The sequence below is a fragment of the Eptatretus burgeri genome, chromosome 1 (genome assembly GCF_056783735.1).
Source record: "Eptatretus burgeri isolate ZD-2024b chromosome 1, Ebu_testis_v1, whole genome shotgun sequence".
Lineage (NCBI taxonomy): Eukaryota > Metazoa > Chordata > Myxini > Myxiniformes > Myxinidae > Eptatretus > Eptatretus burgeri.
The window spans coordinates 35,603,026-35,619,876 of NC_140961.1; the positions used below are offsets into that span (position 1 = coordinate 35,603,026).

The window sequence follows — 16,851 nt, forward strand, 5'->3', positions numbered from 1 at the left end:
GTTCCATCAAGCCGTGTTCGACTTCTGGTGACATTCATGATCCAAACATCCCTATCCTGCACTCTGTTAATACATGTTGTACTCTTTCTGTTACATAGGTGGGGTGACAGAACCTTTGGGGTGAAACTCATGGAGTAAGGTTTTCAGTTTGAATAGACAAGCATTGATCATGTTCCAATTGCAAGTTAAGCTTGTTTTAAAATAATTTTTGGAGGTCTTGAGCCTGATAAAGGTCCAGGGATGGACAATATGTGCACAGGGGTGTTTAGAAAGCTTTGAAAAACAGGCAAGCAAAGTCCTGAAAAAAAATTACATTTTTACAATCCAAATTCAAGAAGAGTACAGGAGTCCGAATAAAACAAATTCAGAAAAGGCAATTAAAAGTCGCCAAATAACCATGATGCTGAATTATCAGTTGTACATGTTTGGTAATGAAGTAAGATGGGGTAATATACCCCTGTCGAGAATAGTGTCCAGCAATTTCCACCACATCGTGTAGCATTCCTCGGTCCTGGTTATGTGTTCAATCCTGAACATTTGCATAAGAGAACTCTCTGATTGGCTGTATAATGGGCCATTTCAAATGAGAAACGTTAATTATACCAAACAAAAGGAAGGAGAAGTGTATATATTGGGGGTGGGAGGGGGGAGTGGGGTTAGGGTGGGAGCATCTTGCCTCCACTTAACTTTATTCATGATGTGAGGAGGAACTAAGCTCGGGCTGTTAACAAATATATCAAAACTTGTACAAACGGCTGATTGAATCCATTGGCACTGTTATTCTGCTCTGTAATTTGGGAACCCTGCTCTGCAGTTCCATATATATGTATATATATTCGTTCAACAATGAAATGCTTGTATGCTTGGGGCAGTGCTGAGGTCCATTTAAGGTCACGCGGGAATTGTTATATTTTAACTCTCAACAGGTTTTTTTTATTTGTTTTCACTTTTTTGTTTTTGTCCAAATTGGTTCAACAAGTTAAAAACCAACTTCAATGAGGTTGTCTCCTTGCAATGAATTGATCATAGCTGCACTCTAATCTGTTGTGACATGCAGGACCAGAGTGACAGTAGCTCACAGCGAACAACACCAAGGCCTAAGCGTTGGTCGTGGCAAGGAGATTCATCAGGATCCTCCAGCTCGCCGAACTCTCCCAGTAAGCACAGCACCAAGATATCCGACAGTATGCATAATGGGTATGCATGTTTGCATCAACTTCAGCATGAGGGTTAAAAAATTTTTTACAGTAAGCTACATGACAGTCATAATGGTGAAAGTGTGGTCCACATTGTGGGAAGAGTAACATGATCACACCCTTCACCAGTGACATACTATGACTCGACAATCATCACAACAACTTGCATTAAGTCAACCATCTGAGATACCACGAGGAGAATCAAATAGCTAACCCTTTCTGTATCAGTGATGTGTTGGCAACATTAATCATTTCAATGATAAGAGAATACTTCACCCTAAAAACTGAACATTGACTCACAGACGATGCATATTGTTTGTCATCCCTCTGTGCAAAGTCCACAGAAAACTCTCGAATATACTTTATTAAAGCTCTCCATGGGAAACTGGATGTTTGTGGTCATTATATGTCCACATCTGGTTCTTTATGAAATGAAACCGAGTGTGAGCCCTTATTCAAAGCTGCCAGCCCTCTTGCTTTGAAGATCAGCTGTTGTGTGGTGGAGGTATGCACTCTACCAAGTGCACTTCTAGTAGATATAATTTGATCAATGGTTGTTTCAAGCTGTTCATAATTTATGAAGTTATTTCACACACTCACATGGGCTGCCGTTGATAGGATGGCCGAGAGATGCACACACTTTCCTCTAAGCTGTCTAGCCTGGGTGTGAATCCTGACCCAGCTATAGACTCTCATCCCAGTGTTTCACAGGCAGGGTGATTCATCAATGTGTGTGCTGTCCCTCAGATGGGCGTTAAATGGGAATCCCGTCTGTCAGCATTCGTTGGTGGAAGTTGAAGATCCGACAGTGTCCTTTGCGAAGAGTAGGCGAGCTATCGCCGGCACCATGGCCAAATTACAAAATCCTGCCATAACCAGCAGAGGGCATTGCATCACCTGCATCCTCAGCCAACGATGATACCTGCAGCCTTGTGCTGCATACGAACGAGGAAGTCACTCACCTGCTCTTTCTCTCATATTTTGTCTGAATATTCTTCATATTTTAATCAAAATTCATATATCGAGGAAAGTACTCTCAAAAATGGTGAAATTGCCCCACTCCTGAAGTGCAGAGCCGAATTGACAAAGCTTGGTGAAGTTGATGCATTTGGCACAACCAGGTGTTTAATGGAATGTAATGGACCATTTCCTTCTGCCCTACCTTTCCAAAACCAAAATCCACATATGGTGGAATAATAGAAGAAATTACAGTGCTCTTTTCTTACTCATCCACTTGTGTGGATATCTGTCTCTCGTTTCCCCTTTGAGTCTCTGTCAGGTTGTGAACCTGTAGCCCCCTGTTGTTTAGCTCCTCCATGAGCCTCCAATTCTGCATTTAGAGTGAGACATAACTGATAGATGTCCGCCAGCAAGGATCTCACAGTAATGCAATTGCACCAAGTGGAGAGATTCGAACCCAGGCTGGACTGGTTTGAGACTTCAACCAAGGCTTGACAGCTCAGAGGTGAGTGGTTTTACACAAAGCATTCACACTTGCCCTCTTAGAGATATCAAATTCAATGCTTTAAATAAGTAATTCACAAACATATATGACATGTTCAAAAGGTTATATGAACAGGATATTCACAATTATCCAAGACACCCCCCACCCTCAAAAAAGCATAACGATGTGGATCCAATATATAAATCTTCTTCTTCTTCTTCTTCTTCTTCTTCTTCTTCTTCTTCTTCTTCTTCTTCTTCTTCTTCTTCTTCTTCTTCTTCTTCTTCTTCTTCTTCTTCTTCTTCTTCTTCTTCTTCTTCTTCTTCTTCTTCTTCTTCTTCTTCTTCTTCTTCTTCTTCTTCTTCTTCTTCTTCTTCTTCTTCTTCTTCTTCTTCTTCTTCTTCTTCTTCTTCTTCTTCTTCTTCTTCTTCTTCTTCTTCTTCTTCTTCTTCTTCTTCTTCTTCTTCTTCTTCTTCTTCTTCTTCTTCTTCTTCTTCTTCTTCTTCTTCTTCTTCTTCTTCTTCTTCTTCTTCTTCTTCTTCTTCTTCTTCTTCTTCTTCTTCTTCTTCTTCTTCTTCTTCTTCTTCTTCTTCTTCTTCTTCTTCTTCTTCTTCTTCTTCTTCTTCTTCTTCTTCTTCTTCTTCTTCTTCTTCTTCTTCTTCTTCTTCTTCTTCTTCTTCTTCTTCTTCTTCTTCTTCTTCTTCTTCTTCTTCTTCTTCTTCTTCTTCTTCTTCTTCTTCTTCTTCTTCTTCTTCTTCTTCTTCTTCTTCTTCTTCTTCTTCTTCTTCTTCTTCTTCTTCTTCTTCTTCTTCTTCTTCTTCTTCTTCTTCTTCTTCTTCTTCTTCTTCTTCTTCTTCTTCTTCTTCTTCTTCTTCTTCTTCTTCTTCTTCTTCTTCTTCTTCTTCTTCTTCTTCTTCTTCTTCTTCTTCTTCTTCTTCTTCTTCTTCTTCTTCTTCTTCTTCTTCTTCTTCTTCTTCTTCTTCTTCTTCTTCTTCTTCTTCTTCTTCTTCTTCTTCTTCTTCTTCTTCTTCTTCTTCTTCTTCTTCTTCTTCTTCTTCTTCTTCTTCTTCTTCTTCTTCTTCTTCTTCTTCTTCTTCTTCTTCTTCTTCTTCTTCTTCTTCTTCTTCTTCTTCTTCTTCTTCTTCTTCTTCTTCTTCTTCTTCTTCTTCTTCTTCTTCTTCTTCTTCTTCTTCTTCTTCTTCTTCTTCTTCTTCTTCTTCTTCTTCTTCTTCTTCTTCTTCTTCTTCTTCTTCTTCTTCTTCTTCTTCTTCTTCTTCTTCTTCTTCTTCTTCTTCTTCTTCTTCTTCTTCTTCTTCTTCTTCTTCTTCTTCTTCTTCTTCTTCTTCTTCTTCTTCTTCTTCTTCTTCTTCTTCTTCTTCTTCTTCTTCTTCTTCTTCTTCTTCTTCTTCTTCTTCTTCTTCTTCTTCTTCTTCTTCTTCTTCTTCTTCTTCTTCTTCTTCTTCTTCTTCTTCTTCTTCTTCTTCTTCTTCTTCTTCTTCTTCTTCTTCTTCTTCTTCTTCTTCTTCTTCTTCTTCTTCTTCTTCTTCTTCTTCTTCTTCTTCTTCTTCTTCTTCTTCTTCTTCTTCTTCTTCTTCTTCTTCTTCTTCTTCTTCTTCTTCTTCTTCTTCTTCTTCTTCTTCTTCTTCTTCTTCTTCTTCTTCTTCTTCTTCTTCTTCTTCTTCTTCTTCTTCTTCTTCTTCTTCTTCTTCTTCTTCTTCTTCTTCTTCTTCTTCTTCTTCTTCTTCTTCTTCTTCTTCTTCTTCTTCTTCTTCTTCTTCTTCTTCTTCTTCTTCTTCTTCTTCTTCTTCTTCTTCTTCTTCTTCTTCTTCTTCTTCTTCTTCTTCTTCTTCTTCTTCTTCTTCTTCTTCTTCTTCTTCTTCTTCTTCTTCTTCTTCTTCTTCTTCTTCTTCTTCTTCTTCTTCTTCTTCTTCTTCTTCTTCTTCTTCTTCTTCTTCTTCTTCTTCTTCTTCTTCTTCTTCTTCTTCTTCTTCTTCTTCTTCTTCTTCTTCTTCTTCTTCTTCTTCTTCTTCTTCTTCTTCTTCTTCTTCTTCTTCTTCTTCTTCTTCTTCTTCTTCTTCTTCTTCTTCTTCTTCTTCTTCTTCTTCTTCTTCTTCTTCTTCTTCTTCTTCTTCTTCTTCTTCTTCTTCTTCTTCTTCTTCTTCTTCTTCTTCTTCTTCTTCTTCTTCTTCTTCTTCTTCTTCTTCTTCTTCTTCTTCTTCTTCTTCTTCTTCTTCTTCTTCTTCTTCTTCTTCTTCTTCTTCTTCTTCTTCTTCTTCTTCTTCTTCTTCTTCTTCTTCTTCTTCTTCTTCTTCTTCTTCTTCTTCTTCTTCTTCTTCTTCTTCTTCTTCTTCTTCTTCTTCTTCTTCTTCTTCTTCTTCTTCTTCTTCTTCTTCTTCTTCTTCTTCTTCTTCTTCTTCTTCTTCTTCTTCTTCTTCTTCTTCTTCTTCTTCTTCTTCTTCTTCTTCTTCTTCTTCTTCTTCTTCTTCTTCTTCTTCTTCTTCTTCTTCTTCTTCTTCTTCTTCTTCTTCTTCTTCTTCTTCTTCTTCTTCTTCTTCTTCTTCTTCTTCTTCTTCTTCTTCTTCTTCTTCTTCTTCTTCTTCTTCTTCTTCTTCTTCTTCTTCTTCTTCTTCTTCTTCTTCTTCTTCTTCTTCTTCTTCTTCTTCTTCTTCTTCTTCTTCTTCTTCTTCTTCTTCTTCTTCTTCTTCTTCTTCTTCTTCTTCTTCTTCTTCTTCTTCTTCTTCTTCTTCTTCTTCTTCTTCTTCTTCTTCTTCTTCTTCTTCTTCTTCTTCTTCTTCTTCTTCTTCTTCTTCTTCTTCTTCTTCTTCTTCTTCTTCTTCTTCTTCTTCTTCTTCTTCTTCTTCTTCTTCTTCTTCTTCTTCTTCTTCTTCTTCTTCTTCTTCTTCTTCTTCTTCTTCTTCTTCTTCTTCTTCTTCTTCTTCTTCTTCTTCTTCTTCTTCTTCTTCTTCTTCTTCTTCTTCTTCTTCTTCTTCTTCTTCTTCTTCTTCTTCTTCTTCTTCTTCTTCTTCTTCTTCTTCTTCTTCTTCTTCTTCTTCTTCTTCTTCTTCTTCTTCTTCTTCTTCTTCTTCTTCTTCTTCTTCTTCTTCTTCTTCTTCTTCTTCTTCTTCTTCTTCTTCTTCTTCTTCTTCTTCTTCTTCTTCTTCTTCTTCTTCTTCTTCTTCTTCTTCTTCTTCTTCTTGTTCTTCTTCTTCTTGTTCTTGTTCTTCTTCTTCTTCTTCTTCTTCTTCTTCTTCTTCTTCTTCTTCTTCTTCTTCTCCACAGCGGATCATCCGTATGATCCGCATAGTGATTTGGCACAGGTTTTACGCCGGATGCCCTTCCTGACGCAACCCTGGTCGCCTCTTACGACACGGATATGGTACACCTATTTTAACCGGGGCATACACCGGGCCCAGTACACTGGTACTCACTTCGCCGACCTCGGAAGGATGACAGGCTGAGTCAACCTCCTGGTGTGCATTTTTTTTTGTTTTTGTTTTTTTATACCTTGTCGAGGCTCGTATGAGAGCTAACACACAACTCACAGCAAGGGGGCATGAGACAAGTGGGGTGGGAGTGGAAGGGACAAAACTGGGGAACAGACATTAGGTGAACTGTGGAAGGGAGAGGGATGGGGATGGGACGGGGAAGATGGCGAAGAGAAGATGGACATTACAGGGACTTTCAGGAAGGAAAGCAGGGGAATTGAAGGAAGTGGGCTTGGGTGGATTATCGGGGGTAGAAAAGATCGAGGATTTGGATGGGGGGTGATAAGAGGTGGTGGTGAACAGCTCTTTTGAAAGCCTGGAGGGAAGAATGGGAAAGAATAGAGTGAGGAAGTTTATTCCAAAGGCGGGAAAAAAGAGGAATGAAAGAGTGAAGATGAGCAGTGATTCGTGATTTTGGTAGTTTTACCAGAAGGGGGTTGTTGGCGGACCTTGAGCGCCCTGTGGAAATGTGGTGGGGACAAATCGCAGAGAGAGCAGGGGGGGCAAGGCTGGAGAGGAGTCGGTAGAAGACAGAAAGACCACCGACCAACCTGCAGTTATTGAGTGAGAGGCCCAAAGACTCGGCTTCATTGCAGGAGATGCCGATGATCCTAAATGCCCTGGTTTCGACAGCGTGAAGCCGAGAAAGGTGGGAGGCAGGAGTACCATCCCAGAGGGGAGAGCAGTACTCCATCAGGCTACGGATAAAAGCTTTGTAAGTGGTCAGGAGCTCAAGAGGGCCGAGGAAGGACTTTGCACGACGGAGGATTCCCAGTCGGCGACTGGCTTTTGAGGCGAGGCTGGAAATGTGACTTTCCCAGGAAAGGTCATGGCAGATAGTGAGACCCAGAAGCTTGAAAGAAAAGACTTCTTCCAGAGGATTGTTGAGAAAGTGGATGGGGGGGTTTTCTAAACGGTCCTTTCGAAGAGACATAGTGAGAGTGTGAGATTTGTCTGGATTGAAAGACATGTTCCACGTGTTGGACCAGTTTGTGATTTTTATCCAGATCTGCAGTGAGCGAAGAAGCTGCTGCTTGCCGGTCTGAGGGATGACGGATGGTACGGCAGAGGGTGGAGTCGTCGGCAAAGAGAGTCGGAGAGATCATTGATGAAAACCAGAAAAAGAACAGGGCCCAGAACGCTACCTTGAGGAACTCCAGCCTGCACAGGAAGAGGGGATGAAAGAACTCCATTTAGGGCCACACATTGACTGCGACAGGAGAGGAAGTCTGTGAGCCATGAGTGGAGATGGCCTTGAATACCATGGGAAGAGAGTTTGGTGAGTAGGGCAGGGTGCCAGACTGTCAAAAGCACGTGATATGTCCAGGGATACGGCTCGGATTTCCTGTCTGGCATTGAGGACCTCCATCCATTGATGGGAGAGCAGAAGCAGCATATCCAAGGTAGAGTGACCTGGTCTGAAGCCAAATTGATGATCGGAAATCAAGCCATTGGAGAAGAGGAAGGATTTCATGTCTGAAGCGATGATGGATTCCATAACCTTGCTGATGATTGGGAGAAGGCTGATTGGTCTGTAGTTGCAGGGATCTGTTTTTGCATCTTTTTTATGCAGTGCAGTAATGTTAGCAGATTTCCAAGCAGATGGCAGATGACCTTGGGCAAATGAGAGGGTGAATAGAACAAAGAGAGGGTGAGCAAGAGCAGAAGAGCAGGCTTTGAGGACACGTGGGCTGATGCCATCTGGACTGGTTGCAGAATCTGAGTCGAGGTTTGAAAGCAAGCTCTCCACCTTCTCAGAAGAAAAAGGACACAGGGACAGTTGGGTGCGACTGGGTAAGGTGGGTAGAGAAAGTGATGGGTTTAGGACACAAGATTTAGCTGCAAACACCGAGTTTAGACATTCAGCTTTATCACGTGCGGTATCAGCAGTGCGGCCAGCAGTATTAATTCAAGCGGCCAACGGGGCTTGAACTCAGGACCTTTTGGATCCCAAGCCGCTACCCTAACCAATACGCCAACACCAGGCTTGTATCCAGTATATAAACAAGCTGGTAGGTGGACATGGGTAGTCGATCAAGTCGAATTTAGTCGTTTTTCAGCCGTTACTAGCCAACAAAAGCGTCCATAGCAATGGTTCTTTCTCACACATAACTAGGCCATACCATGAACCTACCATACCAGTTTCATGGATGTCTGACTCATAGTCTCTGAGAAATAACGAACTTGGTTTTTTGTTTTCTTTCGACCAGGGTTCATTCAAAGTCTATCTTCTCCGACAGTTTTCAGGGGAGCAGGCTGAATTTTTTTTGTCAAAGATGCTGAATGTGTTGCCCACAAACCATCATAGTTTGATTTTTGAATTTCGATATTTTTTTTTGATTTTTTTGTAAATTTCAAAGGCCTGTTGCTAGGCAACCGAGGGGTCCATAGCAACGGTTCTCAAACGCGCACAACTAGGTCATGGTATGAACCTACCACCAGAGTTTCATCAAAATCGGCCTTCGATTAACGGAGTACTGGCCTAAACAGACAGACAGACATAACAATGAAAAACCTGACAATAAGGGTAGATAGATCGACTACCCAACAGACATAACAACGGAAAACCTGACAATAAGGGTAGATAGATCGACTACCCAATAAAAATAATAAAATGGTCTTTCCTTACGAATTGCATTTATTTGCAGACACAATTTTTATTTTTATTTGCAATCGTCTTTACAGAGCATTGATGCTGCCAAAGTGGTGTCTTTGCAAGAGTTGTACTAGGTGGTTTGTAATTGCCTTTCTAACATTGTTTGTCCTTATTTTATCCATTTAAATGCCGAACGTCAAGTAAGGAAGCAGCACGCACCATTTTAAATTTTTTTGCATAACTTGACCGGGGTTCAAACCACCAACCTCCCAAACCCAGAGAGGACACTCTAGCCCAGGGGTTCTCAACCAGGGGGGAATCCCCCCCCCGGGGGGGAATTTTAGGGTTTCAGGGGAGAACTGGGACCACAGATTGGCAGACTCAAACTGTTGGAATATTGATCTTTCTGCAAACTACAATTCTACAGATTGTACATAATCTGCAAGACATCACACTTTATTGAATAAGGTGTGATGTCCTGCAGATTATGTACAATCTGTGGAATTGTAGTTTGTTTTTAATTTAATCTGACATTCAATAAAGTTTATTGAATGTCACAGATTAAATTAAAAATAAAGATAAATATTTCACTTTTTTATCTGTCGAAATATTCCATTTATAGTTATCTTTGACTTATTCTTGTTTTTTATTCACAGAATTTGGAGCCCATCATGAGTGTCAAAAAAAGAGGGTACGATGATTCATATATTCAATATGGCTTCACATCCATCATCATCAATGGAGAAGAAAGGCCTCAATGTGTTATTTGTAGCAAAGCTTTGTCAAATGATTCAATGAAACCAACAAAGTTGAAGCAACATTTGCAGAATGTTTATCCTCAACACAAGGACAAGGACAAAAGCTTTTTTGAACATCATGGGAATGCTCTCAAAAAGATGAAGCTGGATTCAACAGGGGCACTCCAACAAATGAACCAAAAGGTTATTGAAGCTTCTTATGTCGTCGCACTGGAGACAGCAAAGCAGAAAAAAGCACATACAATTGGGGAAACTTTGATCAAACCTTGTGCTTTCAAAATGGTGGAAATTGTGTTGGGAAATGGATTGGAGAAAAAACTTGCAGCAGTTTCACTATCAAACAATACTGTTCAAAGAAGGATCAGCGACATGACCATTGGCATCAAGGATCAAGTTGTGCAGGAGATCAAGTCTGCAGCATTTAGCTTATTTTCAATTCAACTTTATGAATCGACTGATGTGGCATGATGTTCCCAGTTGTTGGTGTTTGCAATATATGTTCACTCAGGTTCATCTAAAGATGAGTTTCTCTTTTGTTCTCCTCTTGAAACAACTACCAAGGCCTCAGATATTTTGGAAAAGGTTTCATCTTTCTTTGAATCAGAAAATATTTTGTGGGATAATATCTGGGTGCTGTACAGATGGAGCATCAGCTTTGTTGGGGACAAAATCTGGATTTCAATTTTGTGTGAAAAAGCGAGCTCCAGAAGTGAAAGGCATTCATTGTATGATCCATCATCAGGCACTGGCCTCAAAAACACTTCCAGCTCCACTAGGGAAGATTTTGGATCAAACAATTCAAATTGTGTATTTTGTCAAAGGAGGAGCTCTCAACTCACGACTTTTCAAACAGTTATGTATTGACACGAATGCAGGCCATTTGCTTCTTTTCCACACAAATGTTCAGTGGCTTTCAAGAGGAAATGTAATTGAGTGAGTATTTGAGCTTAGAGATGAGCTCAAATTATTTTTTCAAGTTCAGGGTAAGATGGAATTTTTTGCCTGGCTGGATGATGAGAAATGGATCATGTGCCTTGCCTATTTGGTTGACATTTTTGAGCAGCTGAATAAACTGAATATTCAGATGCAAGGAAGGAATACAAACATCATAAAATTCATGGATTCCTTGGAAGCTTTCATGAGCAAGCTGGAAAATTGGAAGATAAAGGTCAACATCAAAAATGTTGCAATGTTTAAGAAACTGTCATCAATTCTTGTTGCTTGTGGTGATGACCAAGTGCTTCCAGAATTTGTAAAAAATGAAATTTTGCAGCATTTGACAGCATGAATGACATGACAACAAAATGAATTCAGCTGATATTTTCCTGAACTCAGTGATGAGAAGTTGGATTTAGTGTGAAATCCATTTAAATTGTCAGTTGAAAAAGTTCCTGATGATTGTCAAGATGAATTTCTGGAGCTGAAGACTGATTTGGGAGCAAGAGATATGTTCGATGAGAAATCAATCACAGAGTTTTGGACCTTGATGTGCGATTCCTACCCAAAAGGGGCAGAAAGAGCTATCTATGCATTGCTTCCATTTGTTTTGACATATCTTTGTGAGTCAGGCTTTTCAACTCTGTTGCAAATGAAAACGAAGCAACAAAGTAGATTGGAGGTTGAAAATGACCTGTGTTGTGCTCTTTCAAGCACTCCTCCACGTATCCAAGAATTGGCAAAGAAAAAACAATCACAGTTTTCTCATTGACTGTAATCTTCATCAGAATAAAATGAATTACAATACCCTGGCATGATATTGAACTTTTTGTTTATTGAAGTATGCTTCAGTAACTTTAGTCTGTTAAGTAATTAGTTGTAAATATTAAAAAACACTACATATATTGTAGTTTTAAAATCCAACAACATTTTCTATTGCTGTTAGATTTGTAAAATTCTACTATAAAAATAATCCAAGTAAATGTATATGTACTCATATAGGAAAAATAAAAGATTTTCAATATTGTATGCATATTATTTGGAATGCACCTTTTGAATCAAACAATTTTGGAAAGGGGGGAATGACATTCTGACATATGCTGAAAAGGGTGCATGGGGCAAAAAGGTTGAGAACCACTGCTCTAACCATTACACCACCGAGTCTGGTAGCTGGTAGACCACATAAAGATAAAGTCCACTTCATGATGCAAGTTATATTAGATGTTTTAAAATGTTACCATATCTTTCACAACCCTTGGTGTATTACCCTCCCTGCTAATGCCAATAAACCATTTGAAGCTTTCAACCTGCCATCAATGTTTAACATTTGAGGGAATTACAGAATCTGATGTACATAAACCATTGAAGGTTATTATCTTTTGCTCAATGTGGTTATTATTTAGCACAAAACTGTTCATTGTTGCTATTTAGCACTTAACAAGTAGCTGCATGCAGTGGTTTGTGACCAGTCGTAGTCAGGAACAACACTTACCTGTTCTTGATCATGTTACTTATCTGACTGTTTCCCTAATAGGCAGCCCAGTGCGACATGGAAAAATCAACAAATCTCTTTCCTCAGCCCTCATCTCATCTCCAGATAGAGGTGTGTTCATTTTCAATACAATGCTGTTTTATTTGTTGAAATAATACATTGAGAACTTGTCTTGGAATATTGAAAAGGTGAAGATACCATGATTCATTTTTGGTGAGTCAAGTATTGTGATGTAAATACATGAGTTTATATTCATACTAGGAAGAGTACCCAGCCCCAGTGATGGGAAAAGCAAACAAAAGTATCCATCCCCAGTGAGGAGAAAGGCTTATGTTAACGTATCAATTTAAATTATTTCATGAACTTTAAAAAGGTTGATTGTGTTGCATTCTTAGTTTCACTCAGATCCAAAGCTCTGAGCTATTGAACCGCTCACCGTGAAATGTTGGTGCAACATCGGGTGGCTGAGGTTGACTTTGTCTTGAAAGAGTGGAGAATATCCTACTTGCGAAATAAAATTTGGCATGAACATTATTTGCGTCTGTTCTCCCATAATTTCGAAAGTGAATGTTGAGCTTTTCAAATACAGTGCAGGAAGTGGCCATGGTAAACAGGAGACAGACACTGTCATGTTTCATTCAACTTTGTGATAATCCTCATGCTATCTTGCAGAGCGTCGGTGCTGCCGAATCAGCTTTCTGAGCAAGGGTTATACTGGGTGGTTTGCTATTGCCTTCCCAGCAGCAGTAGTTAGGGCAAGAATATGTAATTTGTAATTTGTTCATGGCACCAATAACTCGCTTACTCTTTGAGAATGACACCCTTGGGATCTTTAACATCCACCAACTAATGTCGGTTGACGAGACACCCAGTTTAACGTCCATCGGAGGAACAGCACACACATTGGTGATTAACCCAATCCGTGAAACACCAGGATGATAGTTCATAGCTGGGCCGAGATTCAAATCCATGCTAGACAGATTAGAGGCAAGTGTTGGAGTGTGCGTACCTCGAGGCCATCCTGTGAGCCCGGGTCGTATCCTATTTATTCTCACTGCGATTCCATGTTGTATTTATTCATTAAAAATGTATCTCATTTGATATCATGCATGTCTTCTGGTTGAATGTTGAGCTTTAACTGCATGTAGAGCTTTTCAAACGCAGCTGGAAATGGGAGACAGCCGAATGTACGAACATGCAAATGCACAAACAGACACCACCCTTTGCATTCTATAACAGATTTGAACTGGGTCAGTCAGAGAGAGCATTCCAGGAGCCAGGATATGTCCAAGGAAATGAATGACATGAACATCAGGATGCAAGTAAACACTCAATGTGAACATCACCAATGAAGCTTAGCGTCCATCCGAAAGACGACACACACATCATTGAATCACCTTGCATGTGAAACACCGGGATGACAGTTTATAGCTGAGTCAGGATTCAAACTCAGGCAAGACAGCTTTGAGGCGAGTGTGCGTACATCGAGGGCCATCTAAGCCATCCTGCCAGCCCTAGTTTATTATTACTGCTCAGTAATAAAACAAACTGTCCAAAGTAATATGATAAACAAACTGTCCAACAGATAAGACAGGTCCACAAAATTTGAAAAAAAAACCTGACCTTTTTTACTTTCTCTGATGCGGACAACACTCATGATGCATGTAAATTTGCTCAAACGTATGAGGATTAGGTTATCATGCAGATTTTTAAGGCAGACACTCTTTCATAATGTGCCATCTATTTATTACCCTTGCTGAAGGAGAGAGTATTGCGCTTGGCTCCATTTGTTACTTGTTTGTTTGTCTGTCTGTTTGTTTGTTTGTTTGTCCGCACAGAACTTTTGTGTTTTTCTCCATAACCGCTTGTCAAATTGAGACGAAATTTTCACCATAAGTGCGCCAACTCATGGAGAATGTTTTCATGATAATTATGACGTTGTAGGTCACGTGGTTTGGCAGCCATGTTGGAAAAACAGAAAAAATTTGGACCTCTGTATCTCTGAAACCACACCAAGGAAAAAATTGAAACTTGGCACATGGTAAGTTCTCCTCATGGGGAATAGTGACATTTTTAATGATGTCATAGGTGCCTTTGTTATGACATCATAATTGCATATGTAGAATGCTACATCCAATCAGTATGAAAATTTGAGGGTTATTTGGAGATAAATTGGTCCAAAGAAAAAAATTTTGATGACATCATTAGTTTTGTGATTCGGCAGCCATTATTGTTTTTTTTTTTTAACCTTCAAAAATCTTCTTTTTCTGACTGGTTGAACAGATCAAGGTGAAACTTTACACATATGACCGCCTATCCATAAGGAACAAAAGGTTCACACATGACATCATAGGTCAAATGGTTTGGCAGCCATATTGGATTTACCCTAGAACCGATAAAAATCTTTTACTCCAGAATTTCTGGATAGATCGAGGGGAAACTTCACACAAATGTTCCCCAAGCCTTGGGGGATACCAGGTTATTCACAAATAATTGATGTCACATGGTCTGGCAGCCATATTGGATTGAGCGAAAATCTCAAAAAAAAATTCTTTCTCTTGAACCGCTTAATTTATCGATGTGAAACTACACAATTATGATCTAAGTGTTGATGCAGAATAAATATTTTAAATTTCAACCTGATCGGACGCATGGTGTGGCAGCCAGAATTATTTGTTTTTTTGAATCTCTACATTTTTACATGGAGAGAATCTCCCCCTTTCCCCCACCACATTTAACTCCCAGGGCTATGAATCCTTTTTACCACCTAAAATCCTCCCATGCACCCCCCCCCCCCCCCCACCGGATGCAACCACCAAATTTCAACTCGTTCTGTTACAGTTCAGGAGTGCATATAAGTCAAGCAAACAAACAGGCACTTCTCGCATTATACATATATATATATATATATATATATATATATATATATATATATATATATATATATATATATATATATATATATATATATAGTACTAGACGACCCATGAACCCGTTGGGTTCCCGTTGTGACAGCGGTTGATGAAAAAAAAAAATCATTTCAAGAAAAAAAAAAGGGATAGCTCCAGCAAACTATACCACTGAGGTTGGTTGCATTGATCAAATTCTCCCGAAGAGTACTTGACTAAATCTGGAAATGGATTTTTTTATAATTTTTTGTTGCCCGATTTGAACGAAATTTGATACTGCACACTGCAGGTGAATGGTCAGTAAGGTGGCCCTAAAATTTTTGCACTATCGTGTACCCTTTTGGCTGTATTTCGGGAACATACATACATACGTACATACATACAAGCTGAGAGTTTTAGTAATATATAGATAGATGATAAGATTTCAGCAATGGAAGGATGATAGGAGAGATAAAGGAAGATTGAGGAATTTTGGAGGAGTGGGAAAAGAATGGAAAGAAATTTGGTTGGAGATATGACGAAGAAGAGAGAAAGAATGGAGTGTATAGGATTGGGGATGTAATGGTGGGGGTGGGTGGAAGGAATTCTAGTGAAGGGAAGGGGAGAGGGCATTGTCATAAAGTCTATTGAATGAACTCCTAATTATCCTATAATAAATCCCAGATTTGCAACAGATTGCCTTCTTGCCTCTTCACTCCTCCATTATTTGCTTAAATAATAAATCACCAGCCCTCTATCTGACCAATGAAATTGAGTTCCTGTTTAGTTATGGGGATGATGATGAGGCAATAAAGCAATCTGTTGGAATTATGGGATTTATTATAGAATAATTGGGATTTCATACAATGGACTTTATGGCAACGCATTGATCTCATGCTTTTGGTCGGGCAGTCATGTTTTTATGACTGCTTTTCTGCTTCAAATTTTCACAAACCTGAAACATTAATAGGTTTCTCTGTTCAAATCAAAACGTGTTTTATTACAAACTTATCAGATTTTTTTTATATTCATCTCCCATTAATATACTGTTACCTTTGTTGTAATGACCAAGCTTAAGTTGTGAATCTTCCCCAATGTCCCCCTCCCCCCAAACAACAACAACCCCTCAGCATATGGTTCAGGACGTGGGAGGATAAGGGATGTCAGCATGGGAGGGAAATGGCCTGAAGCTGTACGACCACCTCGTTCTCCCTCACCACCTCACACTCCTGAAGGAGGTTGCTCTCCCAACAGCAAAAGGTGTGTTTTCTTTAACTTGCATCCAACCAGATAATGACATTGTTACTAGTCTTCAGTGCGACACTGATGTCTCTAAAAGTGTTTCATTCAAGTAATATTTTGAGAAATTGAAGTATTCCGGTGGACAAGTCAATATTGCTTTGAAACACATGTCACGCGTATTTGTGTTAAACATTCTGAGACTAGCAAATGAGCATTCGAAAAAGCCATTAAATCGTGGAGAAATACCGTCTGTAACCCCCATTGTTCTTGAACACAGAAAGCACAAGAAGCAATCGTGGGCAAGTACAAGATCTTATCACAATTAACCTAGATACTCAACATCTATATCAGAGCTGTACCTTTCTGAGGACAGATTTAAAATCTTGTTAAGAGTTGGTACATATCCTTTTGATCCTCCCAATATCAGCCATTTGTGAGAAGGATTTTTCTGCTGTTAAGCGTATCAAGTCTGACTAGACAGCATCACTAGCAATTGTCATGATGAATCCCTTGTGTATGTATATCCATGGATGGTCCCAGTTTATAGAAGTCTATGATGCAATACAAGCTATGCACCTGTGGTGGACAAGGAGACTGGTTACATTATCCAAAATTCAGGCCTGTTGGCAATCCAGCAGATGCAGATGGTCAGGATGTAGATAGATGCAGATCGTAAAATCAGGATGCAGATTGTCGTCAGGTTGTAGATCTACTTCTTGTTCCGTTTAGTCCTCATACCATCCCTATGGATCAGCAAGCCACCAACTGACAACAATGTGTGTGGGAGTATGTTTGGCTTAACATTGTTTTTGTT

The 16,851-nt window shown here is 39.5% G+C and overlaps 1 protein-coding gene across 1 annotated transcript in view; it reads left to right on the top strand.

Moving 5' to 3' along the window:
* LOC147034225 (uncharacterized) overlaps positions 1 to 16,851 on the top strand; it is a 65,386-nt gene that overhangs the window by 25,658 nt on the left and 22,877 nt on the right. Inside the window, exons 4-6 of the mRNA XM_085878824.1 lie at positions 1,058 to 1,157; positions 11,950 to 12,018; positions 15,926 to 16,055. Coding sequence (XP_085734950.1) covers positions 1,058 to 1,157; positions 11,950 to 12,018; positions 15,926 to 16,055 — 299 coding nt within the window. The remainder of the gene's footprint in view (positions 1 to 1,057; positions 1,158 to 11,949; positions 12,019 to 15,925; positions 16,056 to 16,851) is intronic.